The sequence below is a fragment of the Phoenix dactylifera genome, chromosome 11 (genome assembly GCF_051530095.1).
Source record: "Phoenix dactylifera cultivar Ajwa chromosome 11, Ajwa_hap1_PhDact_Kaust_v1.1, whole genome shotgun sequence".
In the NCBI taxonomy this organism is placed as follows: Eukaryota; Viridiplantae; Streptophyta; class Magnoliopsida; order Arecales; family Arecaceae; genus Phoenix; species Phoenix dactylifera.
Genome location: NC_143200.1, coordinates 3601630 through 3620142, shown reverse-complemented (window position 1 = coordinate 3620142; position 18513 = coordinate 3601630). Strand labels below are relative to the sequence as shown.

Below are 18513 nucleotides of genomic sequence, written 5' to 3'. Positions count from 1 at the left end.
TAATTTTTTTTGCCACATTTTTTTATTAAGAACAACTAAATTATGTTTATTGAATTTTGATCATTTTTTAAGTGTATACCCTCTCAATATGCGTAATTGCATGAATACCCTTGTAAAGTTGTTATTGCATATGTATCATTATAAAATTTTCTTTTACACGTCTGCCTGTAAGGGTATTTTGGTTATTTCAAATTTAAATCGTTTATTTTTTAACATCATTGGATGGCATGGGTACATGTATAAAAAAGAAAGAAAAAGAAGATTATATATACAAAATAAGTATTTTATAAAGATATACATGCAACAAAAATTAATGGAGTTAAAAAAAAAAAAAAAAAAGCGTTTTCAGTTCCATGAGATGCACACTTGGGGATCAATCTTGTGGTGAAAGGTGATAGAACAGGTGATGGACAATATTACTTTAAGAAATAAGATATTGAGCGTCCAATATTAAGACATCCAGTGGATCAATCATGCGGGGAACAGTGACAGAATAAGTGGTGGGCTATATTACTTCAAAAAAAAAAGGTATTGAGGGTCAAATATTAAGACATTCAGTGGCAAATTCGTTAATTGTTTCTTGTCTTAAAAAAAACTTTTGCCTACTTTAACTGTACATACAATAGATTTTAAACATAGATAAATAAATAAATATTGTTATAGAACAAAAATATATTTATATGGGTGGGAAGAAAACGGAAACCAAAAAATGGATATCCAAAATGCCAGAAAAAGACGCCGTCTGTGGGAATCGAACCCACGACCACATGGTTAAAAGCCATGCGCTCTACCGGCTGAGCTAAGACGGCAGGATGTTGTTTCTTTGCACGATCATATTATAAATAAAAGGAAAAAATCCACACATAGCTCAACCAAATTGACTTATAAAAAGCCTATGCATGAATTCAATTTCGTTTTGGTAACTAGCAAGTATATGTTACAACGAAAAGGTCTAAGATGAGATGTCTTCATCTCTCCCCCTAACCTGCATATCGCACAATTCCTTGGGTAAATTGAGCCAGTGATATAAAGGGTGTGTGGGATCTCATTTAGAGGTGCTATTTAGTCAGCCTAGATCCATGCATCGCCTAATTCGGACCCAATCTGTTGGAGGTTGAAGTATATGTAAATCCGCCCATTGCCCATCCAAGAATCAAATCATGTCAAGTTAGGGTAGAATCAAGTAGCGATCGAGCTAGGTAGAGATTAGGCCCAGGTCTAAGTTAGATTAGGCATCGACAATTCTGGATCTTTTGGAAAGCTCACATCCTTCCTTACCATCAAAACATAACTACTTATTTTCGTAAGAAATGCGAGGGGCATAAGTGTAAAATTTATATATTATTTGATAGACTATCGAGTATAGGTTTGATTTTGGGTCAGGTTGGGTCAAGTCCAAGTATGGATCAAGTTTGGGTTGGATCAGGTTTGATTCGAGTAAATTTTAAGTACACCAAATACAAACCTAAAAAATTAGGTTAGTCTGATCCATACCGACACCTATCCAATCTAGTCCCATAGTTGAATCGGATGCAAGGGTTTAGGGTTCCTTACCTGCAAGCATACCGGTCTGTACAAATTGAAGAATCTAGTGGTAATCTCAAGAATATTGTAACTATTTGACATTATGCGAAGACTACAATCAGTAAAATTAAAAATACAGGCAAACAAACACATGCATTGACCAGGCACCTAAAAAGTTATAATTCCACTTTTTATCCATATGAAACCAGAAAGTGATAGATTGACATCACTGGATTGTCTTATATTTTGTTCTTGCTTGTCATAAAATGGTGTTCCATCACATAACATGAAGGAAAACCAAAAATGCCCTTGATTCTGGACCATACTCCCATCAGCTGCATCATAGTGACAAAACATTCAGACAAAGTGTGCTTTTATTTTTTTTTCTTCCTTTTTGCACGAACACAGTTAATGCCATTATATATTTATATTGGTGAGGAACAGAACCTGAACTGGCAATGCCCAAAAGTTTTTCTAAGTTGAGTCGACCCTCTCTTTTTTTTATTAATTATTATGAAGCCATAATAAAAACACAGAAGTTTCCAAATTTCTCCTTAGATACAGATGAGAAATTTTTTTTTTTGTATTTGTAACTAAAAGATGCATAACATTTGAAGACGATAATCAAGACATTTTTGTATCTCTGTCCCCGTCAGATGACAAAAATCCTTTACCAATTCTCAACAATAAATACAATAACGAACATGACTTTTTCCAACATATGGAGCTGAAAAAATTGTAAACACTGACTTATCTGAGAATAACAGCATTTCATTTATAGACTAGTCTCTAAAAGGTGCATCAAGTCATCAACTTCTTCTACCATATCAACAAATCATAGCTTGAGAAATCTCCATGTTCAGCCTTTATACATGATAACCTAAAAAAACCCTATTCAACGGCAATAAGAATATCTACTGAAATACGAGAATCATGCATGAGCTGAAGAATTTCGATCAAGGAGGTATAGTTCGAATAAAACACCATATAAGCATCACTTTATTCATGTCTGAAAATATGGGGAATTTATATGATATGACCCGCACTATAGAAAACCTGTTAAAGACACGCTTAATGTGCTAAATATCTGTAGTTCTCAAAATTTGGGATTAAGAAATAATACAGCCGTAAATACCCTCATAACATCAGCACTAAATGCCTGTCAACTTCAAACTTTGCGAATAAGGGCCCAGAGGCAGATGCGAAAATTGAGAATGCTCCAACAAAATTTATTTTCGACTTTCTGCTAGGACACAGTTGCTGAGTAGATATTGTTTGAAGAAAAAAGTTTTTGGAGGTCCTACTTGTATAGCTAGCAGTTCACTTGCCACCCTTCTTCTTGCGCTGCTTAGCTGCAAATTGGAGACGTCCAAGATTAGTTTCAGAGGAAAACTGATGCTTCTGTAAAATGTAAATAGATAACAAACAGTACACTATGAAACAAATATAATATAGCTTGAATAGATTTACCCAATCTCCTTTTAGCCTCAGATTTTGCAAAAAACTCCCTCCACTCATCTGTCAAAACAAACACGTCTTCTTCTTCATCTTCTAATTCCTGGTCCCCTCTCCATTCCTGTTGTTGCAACCTGCTCACAGACAACGAAAATATCCCTAAATCATAGAATCCATGCAATTGTGAATAGACAGGAACCATCTTGGAGAGGAATAGGAAATCCATGTGAAAGGTGTTACAATAAACCCTCGATACAATAGAATGAGAAGCCCGGTGAATTTAATAACGATGCAGGAGTTAATTTAACATTAAAGATGTATAACGTTAACAAGCAATTTTCTCCTATATATTTGACATCAGCTGTGATGCCTTCTTTACTTAATGTTCCCATAAAGCCATATTACTCATTAATGTAAACCTTATCAAACCCTTCTCCCAAATTTCACCCAGGCTCTCTGATAGTTGACAAATTTAGCAACCAAAGTTACTCTGGACATTCTCATATTTATAATATTACCACAATCAATTTTCCGTCATATTCTAACTCTAAAAAGTTAAATTGTTAAGCTTCTTCCATTGTAGTCTTGATGATCATTATATAGGCTACTTCGACCACACTTCACCTTAGCATTCTCATCTCTATGACACCTACTTATGTGTTTGGACCCCTCGGACCTATTTTTCACCCTACCAATGAAACAGTACTGGAACTGTTTTCTTTCTTACAAACTAGAGTATGGCACATACAATGCACGTGTGATCTTAAATTTCTTTTAAATATTAAAATTTATCCGAAAAATAAATAATAGATGCTAGAGCGAGGATTCGAACTTTCAAAGTCATGGTTAACAAGCACATGCTCTAACCAATGTGGGGTGGGAAATATGGATAACACATGGACGAGGAAGCATGGAGTTGGGAAACATAGATGGTCCGACACACCTCAAACAAACATGGTCACATCAGAGGATTTGGTGTTATATAGTAGAAGGATTTGAATGTTCAACTATCATAGTATGCAGTATGTAGCAATCACAAGCTTGAAGCTCACCTTAATTTTAACAATGTCCATGAGTATGCCACTCAAGATCTACTAAATACTATTTCATCCAACTCTATATACTCCAAACTGATAAATCCAAAAAACTGGTCATCGTGGAGCATCTCTTGGCCATCAATTCTAAGAAAGTCCTTGTTTCATCTATATTCCCAATAAAATAGAAGTCCACAAATTCATATTTTCTTCAACTGAATTTGAACACTTGTCCTCTATGGTTTTTCTCCTTATGTTCGAGCTAGCATTCAATACTATTATAATTTATTTTTTACTGAACTATAATTTCTTTCATGTGCACATTTCAAACCCTACTTGTCTTTGGTTTTACGACAAATCCACATCGACATCTTTATCCTAGCTAAGGAGCAGTTTAGTCCGCTGAATAATGGACATTTTGTTTCATAGCAGGGATGAGCAAAGGCACACAAGAAGTTGGAGAAATCATCACTTTCCAATGCATACATGGACAACCTAAGCTATATTATGCACTAACATGGATCTGTCAAGTCCAACATATCATACTTAACCTTGCAACAAAAATATAGTATCCACCAGAAAATGGACCTAAACCACGTTCTCTTAGTTTTTTTTATTGTTTTATATAGAGGCTTAATTTTCTTCCCCTAAAGTCACAATGGTAAATTATAGTTCAGTAAAAATCAAGAGGCACACTTTTATCTTGTCCACTCTACTCTAATACCTTTTAGGATCTTATGCTTCCACGTCTCACTCATTCTGTGTGATGAAAATAGGTAGTGAAAAAGAAATAGTTCATGATTTTTTTTTTCAACTTAGATGTAGCTGCATCTTAACCTGCTGCAGGTTCCATTAAAGTTGCAATGCTAATACACTATTTCATACAACTGTTCTAAGCCTCTTTTTTTCTCTTAGCTACTTTGTTTCGTAATTTCTTGTTAACATTCACCATTTTTTATTTCATCAGAGTACTATATCACTTGCAATGTATGCATTTTGGTGCCTTGAAAGCATGACATTATAATTGCCATTACAAGCGCGAAAAAAGAAGGGTTATAACTTATTCCTGGTTAAGGCTGACTATGACCAAGAACTCCTGAGTGTAAATATAGGTGGTTCAAAAACCTGAGTTGACCTTCAGATATGACATTAAAATTGCCGTTACACCAACTTGATATGTCTTTCCTCCTTATCATTCCCCAGTTAATTCCTGCAGTAATCTATCATATGCAAACCAGATCAATAAAAAAGCATATGCATGGAAGTTCTATTTTCTTTTCATAATGCTTCTCTTTACATCCAAGAAATAGATGGACTCAATGGCCAACCTTCCTGATCTGAAGCTCAATTTCACAGAATACCTATAATTCGTGTTCGGTCCTGGTACAACTATCTCTCATAGATATGTGCTTTTGTATATTACCTAGTCATTCCTATAAATAGGACTATCCAAACAAATTCCTCATCCAGTAAAAGCAAACAAAACTCGTAATTTATCATTATCTCATAAGACATTTTAAGATGTCATATAATCAATTAAATCCCATGGTCTTGCAAAACAGGAAAAGGAGTACTTTGGGAAGAAATAGAGAAAGGGCCCAACTTTTTTCAGATTCTCGCGGAGGTGGAATCAAAAGAACCGAATTCCACAAGTAAAACCTTAGCACAATGAAAAACCAATACCCATAATAAGAACAATCCAAGTCATCAAAATCTGCCACCAAAACAGAAGCACTGTAATATAACAGAAGGATTGAAGAATGGAGAAGAATCTATCTAATTCCAACACACACCCGCGTGCTGAACTGTCCATGGTTTGGGCCTCGGAAACTTCCAAGCTCTCGACTCCCGCAGGCGTCGAAGGAATTGGACATGGGTTCTGGATAGGCTGCGAAGAAGGCACGGCTGGTGGAACTTGAGAGAACTTGGGGCAAGAGAGGTTGGAAGACCTGGGATAAAAGGGGAGAGGGCAGCCGGGTTGGTGGTGGTGGTGGTGAGGGATGAGCAGGAGAGGCGGGCAGCTACAAGGGCAATGGAGGAACAGAGGGAGATGGAAGTGGGGAAGTGGGTGGTGGTGGTGGTGGTGGTGGTGGTGGTGACGTCGTGGTGGTGGTGGTGGTGGTGGTGAGGGCAGAGAGACGGGATGGTGAGGGTGGGGGTGGAATTGAGGCTTCATTCCTTCAATTTCGGGTTGCATCTTGCAAAGCGTCATGGGGTTTTGCTAGGGTTACACTGTGGCTAGGAACAGGAATGGCAGCGGATAGGGTAAAATTTGCTTTAACCCGTTTAAAATTCTGCTCCTGATCCCATCCCAATTCGGAGTAAAAATTTATTCAAAAATTTCAGACCCATCCAACTAAAAAAATTAATAATAAAATCCGTCTCCAAACCTGTCTAATTAATCGTCATTCGAAACAAATTATTTGATTGGATCCGATACGTGACTCGAATTATTAAAAAAAAAAAAATTTAAAATAAACATAAATAATTTGGCAAACACTCTAAATATAAATAAATTTTATAGCTTAGTGGTAAAAATAGAGGTCATGTGTTCTTAAGATCTAAGAGATTTAACTCCTTTCATAACACATATATTTTTATGAAATTTGTAATATAATATATACATATATATATATTATATTGTATCTTTTCATAACATATATATTTTTATAAAATTTGTAATATATATATATATATTATAATTATGTTTGGTTAGCAAATATTCAAGGGAAAAATTCTAAATATTATAGAATTTTAATCAACAAATTCTAATAGGATTTGAGATGGATCAGATATCCAAAAAAACTCCGCCTAGCTGCTATCCTTATTTATGGCTATGATATAATATCATACAACAACTTCAATTAAACTATTATAAAAATATTATTTTTGAACCATATAATTTGTTAAAATATTTAATAATTTTTTTAAAAAAATGGAGGAAAATATTAATAAAAATAATGATCATAATTTTTAGTAATAGAATAACATGTTATATTCATTACCTTTTATTCTATTACCATGGATGGTTCGCCCAAGCTATTATAATGATTATTATAAGATTATTTTTAAATTTTGGGGCAAGACCCGGCCTTTGATGGTTAGACAAGTGACGTAGGATCAAATTCTACCTTCAGTCAAGCTAAGAGGGCTAAATTGAAGTTGAGATATATTTGAACTAAGATTATTAAGAATAAAGTATGGCTATTGTAACAATAACTCTTTTATTGTATAACATGAAATAACTATCAATGGCAAAAAAGAAAACAAATACGATGTCATTATTTATCCAAATTGTTGTTCATTGAATTAGGATTAATGAAAGAAGAGGTTGCAGCTAATGCGAATTAGTTTATTTAGTTAAACAAAAAATATTGAATAATAACCCTTGTCCATTACTGATTATGTATAACAAAACCAATCCCTCAAAAATCATTATAGCAGCCATTGTAGTGCTGTAATGGCCCTTCCATTAACCTTGCCTCATCTTTCATCCCTTTTTATTTTATTATCAAAAAAAACATTTGTAATTTTCTGTGGTCCGATCATTACTAAAATTTATTACTTAATATGTAATAGAAGTTTAACTATTAAAGTGTTCTATTTGTTATAATTTATTATATTAATGATATCAGTATTAGTAATAAGTATCTATGTCGAGGCTAATCTGTGCAGAGTTTTTTTTTTTTTTTTTTAGCTTTAGCGGGCACCTTACAGTATACGAGTATGGACGCACATAATAAAATCAAAAAATAAAATATTGCGGAGAGTTCTAGGGAGCTCTTCCTCCTGCATCCACAGAGTATCACTTGAATGACTAGTCATATAAGAAGCCATCCAATCGGCAGTCTCATTAGCCTTCCTATAGACATGGTTAGCCAGGAAGGCCTCCTCATTACTACCCATCGTCCAAATATCACGGAATAGGAAATGGTCCCACACCATCACCTCCAGACCTTCTGAATCCATTCTATAATAGTAGCCGAGTCACCCCCCATAATAATGGAGGCATGTGCGTAGTTTTTTCAGCAGCAGGATTTGACTACCGGAATCTTTTATCTATTACAATTTATTTTTTATATATGATTTTATGCATGATGCCAAGCCACCTGTTCCTTGAGATTTTTTAACTTACGTGGCGAAACCCTACAACACGGTTCTTATCCAACCCATCTCTCTCTCTTTCTTGTTTTTAATCTATCATGAAGTCGGGATCTTGTTTTCGTTTCTTGTCTTCCGAGGGTTGGTTGCAATCTGAGAAGATTTAATTGGCTTTGGTTAGAATTCGAATGTCTTACTTCTTTGCTATTTCAGTAGATTGGTTGGTATCGTCTCCAAAGTTGGTAGCTTTTCTTGTTTCTTTGGTGCTTGGAAAATAGGAGGTGATTTGGGAGTAGGATACTTCTCCCCGGTTCCTTCTTATCTTTATATGTTTAGATGATCTCAAAGTTCTAATTGGTGCTTTCTATCCTATTTTCAATAGATTAGTCGGAATAGTCCATAAGGATCGGATCTTCTTGGTTTCGTTCGTCTTTGGAGGATTGGGGGTGATCTGGGAAGACACAATCCCGATGGCTGGTACGGTAGAGGTGGAGCAGGGCAAGAGCCAGAGCCTCTTCAATGGTGCTGAGAGCGAGGGTTGCTGCGCTGGAAAGGGGCCGGGCTATGCGTCACCCCTCGAAGCAATGACGGGACCTAGAGAGACCTTACTCTATGTTACTTGCATTTACCATGGTGAAAATTCTGACATTTTTTTGGTCATTTGGATGATTTTTTGCTTTTAGGGTTCAGAAAATTTTATCTGGGTTTGTTTGTTTTTGTTTTTGAAATAAGATTCATTGCTTTGCATCTTCTCCTAGCCAGGTATATAGTGAAATATGCACGTATATTTTATTAATTTTAATGGATGAGATTCGGGTCTCTATGGCTTGAGTTGCTTGCAATTGAAAAGGCTTTCATTTTAACTGAATTACGAAGCATATGTTCTTTATCTTGGAGGGAAGAAGGGATCTCATCTAGGTTCAGTTTGATGTGTTTTCCCCCCCTTTTTTTTTATGTGTGCATGAGTGCGCATATGCATGATTCCTCTTGGACTGCTTGGAGAGTAGCCTATTTTCTCTATTTATATCCATAAGGTTTTATACAGTTGCGATAATGAGCATGTTTTTGAAACCAAAGAACAAGTATTGCTAGCTACTGTGACCTAAATGAAGGAGGGCAAAAAATCAGGTTTTGTACCATTTATATTTCTGTCAGGGGCTAGTCAAGTGGTTCCTCTAATGTTGCTTAAGAAGCATCCTTTGTTGTGATTTTTTTTTTTAAATCTGTATGAATGAGATCAAGGGTAAACTAAATTAACTAGTATTACTTGCTATCCAAGAGGAAAAGGAAGGCAACTGATATCAGTTGAGTTCTGTTGATGTTTCTGATTTTAGATTTTTCATATTTCTCTTTGTATTGCTTAAGGAATATTCTTTTTTATATAAATATTTATCTGGATTTCCTCTATTTGAACTAGTGACAAGGGGTCTATTTTTGTTGACTAATATAACTAGTATCGCCTGTGACCTGTATTAAAGATAATGATGATATCTTTTAAATCTATTCATGTTATAACTTGAGGTTTGTAATTTTTTTTCCTTCCAAGGACTAGCCCATTTTTTATATGTAAATATTCATCTGGACTCTAGATGGATGAAATCAGTCAATTGTCACCTTTAGTAAAGGTAAACATTGTTCAGTTAGATTCATATTGATGCTTCTGATTTGAGTTTTTCTTACTCTTTTCCTTTTGTATTGCTTAAGGGCTAATCCTTTGGAATATATTTATCTAAGTTCTCCATAAACCTGTTACAGTTGAAAGGGCCATTTCTTTTGACTAATTTAACTAGTAATGCTTGTCACTTTCAATTAAGATAACAATGATTTTTTTTTTTTTTTTTTTTTTTTTTTTTTTTTTTTTTTTTTTGATTTGGCTCAGTATGTTTCTTACTTGGCAAGCTGCGAGTTTCCACTTGTAACACAGGCACTGGCTCCTTTTTTTTTTGTTAATTAGATCAGCACTTTCATTGTTTATACCAGTCACATTTGAGATTCGGCTGGTCATTAATTAGAAAAACCCTGCAGACAGGAATTCCTTTGTCTTTCCTCTTTATGTCTGTCAAGAGATGGTTTGGCTTATGATCACTCATTTATTCTGGATTCTGAGGCTCTTCATTGATTGCCTTCCCTTTCCCTTGATTTTAGATTTTCCTTTTCTCACCATAATGATTGCCTTTCCTCTCTAATTTTGTGCCTTATTCGTGAAACTTGGAAATCCAATGGTCTCTTTTAGGAGATTGAGAAACAAATTTTCTTATTGAATCTAGAAAACCCAAAGGCCTATGTAGGAAACTGGAAAGAAAAATTAGTATTGTGCATTTGCATATTTGACCATTTATATTCCCACATGTTTCAAAGTAGATCCTGCCTGATTTTATGTTGGCCCTTATTGGTTCATCCACTAAATAGAGGCTCTAGAATTTACAGCAACACTTTCTTTACATGCTTATGAAATTTCTACACATTGATTATGAATAATTGATTATGATTGAATTATCCTCCAATTGTCTCTCTTAGCTTATGGTTTACTGTCCCGGGCTATGCTATTGAGCATGCAATGCAGACATAGAACAACCTTATTTTAGGGAGACCCTCTAGTGATCTGGACAAATTGAAGGGATCCAAAGAAATCTATGCAAAACTTTTTTCTAAAAAAATTGCCTTTACTTTTATAGAACAACGAATATAGACTATGGTTGCTCTTTAATATTTTGCTTCTAGAGCTCTCTCTCTCTCTCTCTCTCTCTCTCTCTCTCTCTCTCTCTCTCTCTTTAATTCCTGTGTGATTTGGACTTTGGAGTTTGTCTACAATCTTGTTGTAGGTCCGTATGCTGATTATTTTTGGGTTTGTCTCAACATGCTGAATACTAATAGCTCTCAGGCATCTTACAATGTTAAAACTATTATCCGTATGCATTTTAAAACTCATTAGACTTTATCGATCCCTTGCCACATCTATAAACAGTTCTGGAAGAATAATCCTTATATCTCAGTATATTTTGCTAAAAAATGAAAAAAAAAAATCGTTATATCTCAGTCCAAATTGATAACTATACACTTCATGCTGATTGTCAAGTCATATATTTCAGAAACTTATGATGATCATATTTTATTATAAATTATTTGTCAAACAGCTGTTTGAAAAGTGGAGATCATTTTCTTTTCCTTGAGCAGTTGTTCATTTTTTTCTTCTCAAGTCCATGTTTTTCCAATTTTTAATTGATTTTTCAGAACTCTGTATAAAGAGAGTGAATTATTTCTTAAATTTATCTTTACTATAGCATAGTAATACTGGTAACTCTGTCAGAATCATTACTATCCAATTTCATATGCTGCATGCAGTTATTTGGAAAAATCTACGTCATGTTTTCTATTGTCCACAGGAACTGAAATAGAGAAACCTGATTACTTGGCAACAGTGGACGTTGATCCTAGCTCACCAAGCTATTCTAAAGTTATCCACAGGCTGCCTGTGCCCCATATAGGTGATGAGTTGCATCACACTGGTTGGAATGCCTGCAGCTCCTGCCATGGTGATCCATCAGCAGTTCGGCGTTTCCTGATCTTGCCTTCATTGCTGTACGTCCTTTCACTTACCCTGTGGTGTTCATTGTACTTTAGCAAATCTTTTTTCTTGTTGACTTGATAATTTTAATTGTCCCTCTCCATATCTTGCAATTTTGGCATCTTTAACACGCTACACATGATATAAGATTTGTTTTAAGTTTGAATTATTGCAGTTGTTGACCATCGCTTACCTGTTCATGCTGGAAAGTAAAGGGCATGGTTTGTAGGCTTTCATATGATAAAATTCCATATGGAATGACAAAAGTATTTACTCTCAAATTGAGTTTTGCCAATTCAACCAATTCAACTCAGCTAAGCACACAATTCTGATGAAACCATGTAGCTGATAAAGTAATACCAGATTCCTTTGTCCTAGAATTATGTGGTCTTCTAACCGCCATGGTGCAATTCACTATGAGATTATTAAATATTGGAAATCATTGTTGGTGGTAAGAAGAAAATTAGAGGTTTGTCCCCTCATAGAGTTCACCTTAATTATAGGATAAGAAAACTAAATGTATAGCTATCCTCAATAAGTAGTATATTTTGTTTCCAAAAAAATTGGAAGATCATAGATTGGGGAAAATGGAAATTGAGTGTTTTTCTTAATGATTTCACTTAAATTATAGAGGAAAAAAATGATTGTTCTAGTTATCCTGAATGAATACAGCATGTGTTCAACATAACTGAAGTGTTTACTTCTGTTATGCTGTGTACTAGTCAAGTCCTTATAGTATCGATGCGTGCCTCAATCCTTCCTGTGAGGGTCATGCTTTATTTCCTGATGCTTCACAGCTTTTTTTTTTAACCTTTCCAATCATTGTTACTATGGATTAGTTCCCCGCTATTATATGCTGAGTTATTTTCTTTTTTCTTTTTTCCCCTCTTCTATTAAAGGGAGGAGAAGCCACCCACTCCTTTCACTTGCACGGTTATCATTTGTATTAGTATATCTTAAGAGGTTTTAATTTTTGAGATGCTATGGTTCCTATATTTTTTCAGGTCAAGCCGCATTTATGTTGTCGATACTGCAGCTAATCCAAGAGCTCCATCTTTGCATAAGGTGGTTGAGCCTACAGATATTGTACAGAAAACTGGATTAGCATATCCTCACACTTCCCATTGCCTTGCATCTGGTGAAATAATGGTGTCTTGCCTTGGAGACAATGATGGAAATGCAGAAGGGAGTGGCTTTCTTCTCCTAGATTCAGATTTCAATGTGAAAGGAAGGTGCTATTTTTTAGTCTTATTCTCCTGACATAATTATGAGCATCTTTCTGCCTACCTCGAATGGTCATGATATATAAATTGTTATCTACCTGTTGGTAGAGCACCTATATTTATCTAGTTTTAACCAAACATATTCCTGAACCGTTTTCCTGCTTTTATACCTCTAGAATATCGGATGTAGCTCAATATTATCAACAAAACTAATATGCAAGTTTATTCTTGCTTTACAAAAAAAATTTTCTATAATATTTAACTAACTTATTTGGTTATTGGCAGCAAAATATATTAGTGAGGGGTGGGGTGGGGGGGAGGGTGGAGAGAGTATTGCACCTACCTCTTTGTACTTTACTCGTCCTGCTAAAATAGATTCTTAAATAGAAATTTGATATCTTCCTACTCTTACTTTATTTGTTTTAGTGAGAATGAGTATTTAAATTTGGGGGTGCATTGGGGCTTGTCTCAATGGTCACACCCCTCTGCTAAGAAACCAGAGGTTCAAGGTTCAAATACTGGGTGGTGCATCCCCATGTATTTGAGCCCAAGTAATTGAAGTATGGGTGGGTTTCCCTCCCTTTCTCTCAAAAAAGTAACTTAATTTTGGGAATGTGCCTTCTCTTTATTTCTGTAATTTTCAAAAGGAATGGATGAGGAACAGACAAAATAGTAGTTAGAAATCTGGGAGCAATATACTGCACTCTACTTTTCTTTTATTTTCTCGAATTGACCTACTTTGCTTTGATTTATGATTTAAAATTTGGTTCTGTGGAGGACTGCAAATGATTTGGTTGGACAGTGGTATGCTTGACCCTGGCTGAACTTGGTTTCATGTTTGGGTCTTGATTTTGGACTCAAATCTAACCCATTGATTGATCTAGTCAGATCAAGTTGGGTCCATGGAAAAGATTTTACACCAAGTCAGCTGGGTTTGGGGCCAAGTATGACCGAGATCCAATCCGAAATGTTAGAGTTCGAGTCAGGGGTTAGATACAGTTGGGTCAAACATCTAACTATTATTTTATAGCTAAAAATATAACAATTAAAAATTAAACATAAATAATTAAAAAAATTTAAATAAAACTAAAAAAATCATTTTGTACATGATTTTTCATTCAATTTTCTTTAATTTGATCCAAGAAAGCGATCATTTGTAATGTACGAGTTTACAAACTATATTTTTAAAAATACATATTTATATACTTTAGAATATTATAAATAAAATCTATCAAAAGAAAGAATTAATATTTAAACACAATAAGTAAAAAGTAGGTGGGAGGAGATGGGGTTGTTGAAATGAATGAAGAGGGATTAATTTAAATTAGGTTTATTTGATGAGTTGACAAGACAATTACGGAGAAGAAGGGGTATTATATAATTTAGGTTTTTAGGTCAAGCTGGATCAGTTTCGGATTGGAACGATCTATTTTTTGTTCACCCAACTTAGACACTGATATCATACGGGTTAGGTCAGAAAATACAAAACCCAGACTCTAACCCAATTTCCAAACCAGGTCCATTTTTTAACCTCGAACAACACAGGTCTCCAAGAACAAATCAAGTCAAGAATGGGTTGGGTCATGGGGTGACCCACCTATTTGAAGCCCCACCTACTTGAAGCCCTAGTTTTGTGGGTGCTAGATGAAGTAGGAAAGAGAAAGGAGTTATGCTATTTGAAACTATGAAATTCATACATACATACATATACATGTGTGTGTGTGTATATATATATATTATGTGTGTGTATATACATATACAAATATATACGTATACATATGCATATACATATATATACACACATATATATATATATATATATATATATATATATATATATATATATATATATATATATACATATATATACATATATATACATATATATATATATATATATACATATGCATATACATACATACATACATACATATATATATATATATATATATATATATATATATTTACAGATACATTATATCTGCATATACATATACATATACATATACATATACATATGTGTGTGTGTCAGTGTACATGTATAGATAGATAAGTACTTACATATCTACATACATATATGTGTATGCGTGGAGGAGAAAGATGAGGATAATGAAAATAATTTTGGGAAAACAAGGTAAATGGAAATTTGCACTAAATGAAGCTCTTTGGAGCATGATGATTTTTGAAGAAAGCAAAAGAGAAGGACAAGAGTAGAAAAGTTACGAAAAACACATAAAACCGATGTAACTATTTAGGAGACATAAAAGCACTTTTTATTGTTGATTGTTGGAGAAAATATTTTTGCAGGATACTGAATGAGCTGAATATCTAAGGATAATTCTGCATGGATAAAATTGTTGCTGAAGAGTGTCTTCATGGAGAACAATCTGATTACTTGTTGCTAATCTGCTCCCTATACCCTATCATATATGATATTAATATCATCTTTTTGACAATGAGATGTTTCTGAAATTTCTCCACTGTACATTTCTTTAAAAATGACAATTGGGAAAAGACAGTATATACATCTCTCTCTCTCTCTCTGTGCTTGTGTGTCTTTGTATGTGGATGTGCATGCACTTCGTGTGTATTCCCTCTTATCTATACATAATAAAGTGCATCAATCTTTTTACTCTTCAACAGGCATTTAAGCTTTTAGAAATGACCACATCATAGAATAATAATTGGAAAGCTTGAAGGCAATAACAACATCATCATCATTTTTTATATTTTTTGAGGGAATTATTAACATCATGATGATGTTTTAAAGCACTAACAAAAGCCTGCCTTTTACCATAAAATTTCTGTCATTTCAGTGAATTCATTTGATTCAAATATTTAGCTTCCCATATTGTTTGATCTGACTATATATTGCTAGCACTCAGGTGGGAAAAGCCAGGTCACAACCCACCGTTTGGCTATGATTTCTGGTACCAACCTCAACACAAGACCATGATTAGTTCATCATGGGGAGCTCCTGCAGCTTTTACAAAGGGCTTTAATCTCGAACATGTTAAAGATGGACTATATGGAAGACACCTCTATGTATACAGCTGGCCTGATGGTGAACTAAAGCAGACATTGGACCTCGGCAACACAGGGCTTCTACCCCTGGAAGTTAGTGTTAAATCTATTCTTACTTAAGATCAGGAATATCCATATACTACAAGCACATTTTAAAAGTCATTACTGTTTTTGGCAGACAAGATTTCTCCATGACCCGTCTAAGGATACCGGTTTCGTTGGCTGTGCTTTGAGCAGCAACATGGTGAGATTTTTCAAGACTGCAGATGGAAGCTGGAATCATGAGGTCTGTCTACGTTATCTGTTTTCCTTTCCTTTTTCTGTAACCCATTAGACATTTATGTTACCTGGACTCTGATTTAATGCAATGCACACATGTTGACATGATTCAACATAATGTATGGGTATGACACTCATTATGTGCCTAAAAGAGGAAAACTTACTATTGAGTCCATGTGAAATAGTCAAATTAACATCAATCAACTTTTAAGCGTTTCAAATTGGTCACTTTGTCACGTATTTAAAATCCACGCCTTTCTGAATTTGCCTTTACAGGTTGTGATATCGGTGCAACCATTGAAGGTGAAAAACTGGATTCTTCCTGAAATGCCAGGACTGATAACTGACTTCCTCATCTCTCTAGATGACCGCTACCTCTACTTTGTCAATTGGCTGCATGGGGATGTTAGACAGTACAACATCGATGATCCTGCTAAGCCTGTGCTAAGTGGCCAAGTATGGGTGGGAGGACTCCTTCAAAAAGGGAGCAATGTAGCCTATGTGACAGAGGATGGGAAAGAGTCACATTTTGATGTGCCTGAGATCAAGGTGAGAATCATGCATTCTCTAGTATCGCATTCCGTTCCAGTTTGATAATGACATCTTTAACCATTAATGTTCTAGCATGTGCTGCTCTTTCTGTAATGCTGTGTTCTTGATTTGAAATTAAGCATATACACACTTTTAGTTCTGTTCTAAAATGACATTTCTTTGTTGCCTGTATGGAGCTTCACCATCAAATTTACAAAGGGGTTGTCTGAATGCAAAAAGAAAAGGGCCATTATTGAAAGAAAATGATAGCCAAAAAAAGAAATGAGGAAAGTAAATGGATTTTGAAAATTCTGATTTCATGGTTTACTCTTGTTTATTTTGAGTTTATGAAATTGATGCATAACAATATCCATTTATTATTGTTTTAAATTAAAAACATGCAAGTTGGCCCAAGAAAATCTGATACAAACTTAATCTTTTTTTAATGCTTTTGCTAAAGGCAGAGAAAGATGGTCAGCAGTAAAAAAGATGTATAAAATTGAAATCAGTATACTTTGTACAATATTTAATTCAATGATGTGGTATACAGGCACACTATAAAATTATAGTTTGCATCTTCGAGAGCCAGTAATATTATTAATATCATGACTTTCAGTACACTGAAATCTGTACACATGATGCAAGCACTTGTATAATTGATAAGGAAAACTATTTGTGATTGGATGCTAGTATCTTAATTTTAATCAAAATTTTCTTATATCAGGGCAATCGACTCAGAGGCGGGCCACAGATGATCCAATTGAGTTTGGACGGCAAGAGGCTGTACGTGACCAATTCCCTCTTTAGCGCATGGGACCATCAGTTCTATGGCCAGGATCTTGTGAAGAAGGGTTCTCATATGTTACAAATTGATGTGGACACAGAGAGAGGAGGGCTGACAGTGAACCCGAACTTCTTTGTTGATTTCGGGGCTGAACCTGATGGTCCTTCACTTGCCCATGAGATGAGGTATCCTGGTGGGGATTGCACCTCTGATATATGGATATAAGTATTTGAAGCTTCTCTAGAGGTACAATGGAATGCCAAAAATAAACTCAAGAAAATTGGACCAAGGACATTGTACAATAAGACTGCCTTTCATTGACTTGTAGTGAGTGCAAAGAGAATAATGCTGAATAAACCTAGTTTATGGTGCCCCATCAATGAAGCTTTTAAATAAGCAATCCTGTGTTTTCTACCTTGAATTAGCTAACTATATGTGCAAGGTAGCAGTTGAAAAGGCAATTTTTAATTTTTAATTGATCATTTATCATGTGAGTTTGTTTCCTCTTTGATGTTTAGCTTGAAACATATATTATTCATTCTCCACTCTCGAGTTATATTTCGGAAGTAATTCTATGCTAGGTTGAAGTGAGATGTGTATGTCAGTAAGTTAAAAATCTGCTTAGATCTGGTAGATTGTTAAAAGAAGGTAAATCTTATCTTCTTCATCCTGGTTGGAAAGAGAGCAGTGGTTTGGGAATGAGCTTGGCTTCTTCTGGTGTAAATTTTGGATGAGAGCCAATAAGTGAACGATATTATGAATCTTTAGATCCCTCATTTCAGTTAATATGATAAAACGAAACTCGATTTATTCCTTGGACAAAGTTCATAATCATTGTGAATCAAACAGTTGCATACAATCTTTTGGAGTTGTTATCGAGGTGTCGGTGGATCCTGCCAATTTAAGTGGTTGACTGGCCAGAAGGCAGAGAGATGCACATAGTTGCTATCTATTGTTTCTGGACCGGAGAATGTACCACCTGATCATCTGAGC

General features: G+C 34.9%; 1 protein-coding gene, 1 long non-coding RNA gene and 1 other non-coding gene across 8 annotated transcripts; 1 reads left to right on the top strand and 2 right to left on the bottom strand.

Moving 5' to 3' along the window:
• Positions 1-736: 736 nt before the first annotated feature.
• Positions 737-809, bottom strand: TRNAK-UUU (transfer RNA lysine (anticodon UUU)). Its single transcript has one exon. It is a non-coding gene; the product is annotated as a tRNA-Lys (tRNA).
• A 1685-nt stretch (positions 810-2494) lies between these two features.
• LOC103710606 (uncharacterized) lies at positions 2495-6315 on the bottom strand. The gene is made up of 3 exons (XR_015971018.2): positions 5807-6315; positions 2995-3113; positions 2495-2876 (listed from the first exon to the last, which is right to left on the bottom strand). It is a non-coding gene; the product is annotated as an uncharacterized LOC103710606 (long non-coding RNA).
• Positions 6316-8014: 1699 nt separating this feature from the next.
• Positions 8015-18009, top strand: LOC103710608 (selenium-binding protein 1). Of its 6 annotated transcripts, none has more exons than XM_008796424.6 (8): positions 8015-8169; positions 8497-8747; positions 11498-11693; positions 12684-12911; positions 15788-16019; positions 16105-16212; positions 16482-16754; positions 17461-18009. In XM_008796424.6, exons 2-8 carry the CDS (start codon positions 8585-8587, stop codon positions 17743-17745), a joined length of 1485 nt encoding a protein of 494 aa, XP_008794646.2. In that variant the 5' UTR covers positions 8015-8169; positions 8497-8584; the 3' UTR covers positions 17746-18009. The 6 variants fall into 6 exon arrangements, with proteins under 6 accessions (XP_008794646.2, XP_008794645.2, XP_008794644.2 ...); XM_008796423.6 differs by having other exon boundaries at positions 8147-8334; XM_008796422.6 differs by having other exon boundaries at positions 8156-8290.
• The last annotated feature ends 504 nt before the right edge of the window (positions 18010-18513 follow it).

Bases quoted from the DNA above. Each gene is read 5' to 3' on its own strand.
- LOC103710608 (XM_008796424.6), top strand. From the start codon at position 8,585: ATGGCTGGTACGGTAGAGGTGGAGCAGGGCAAGAGCCAGAGCCTCTTC. The intron at 12,912-15,787 runs GTGCTATTTTTT...GCTAGCACTCAG, and splicing joins GATTTCAATGTGAAAGGAAG to GTGGGAAAAGCCAGGTCACA. The intron at 16,020-16,104 runs GTTAGTGTTAAA...TGTTTTTGGCAG, and splicing joins CAGGGCTTCTACCCCTGGAA to ACAAGATTTCTCCATGACCC.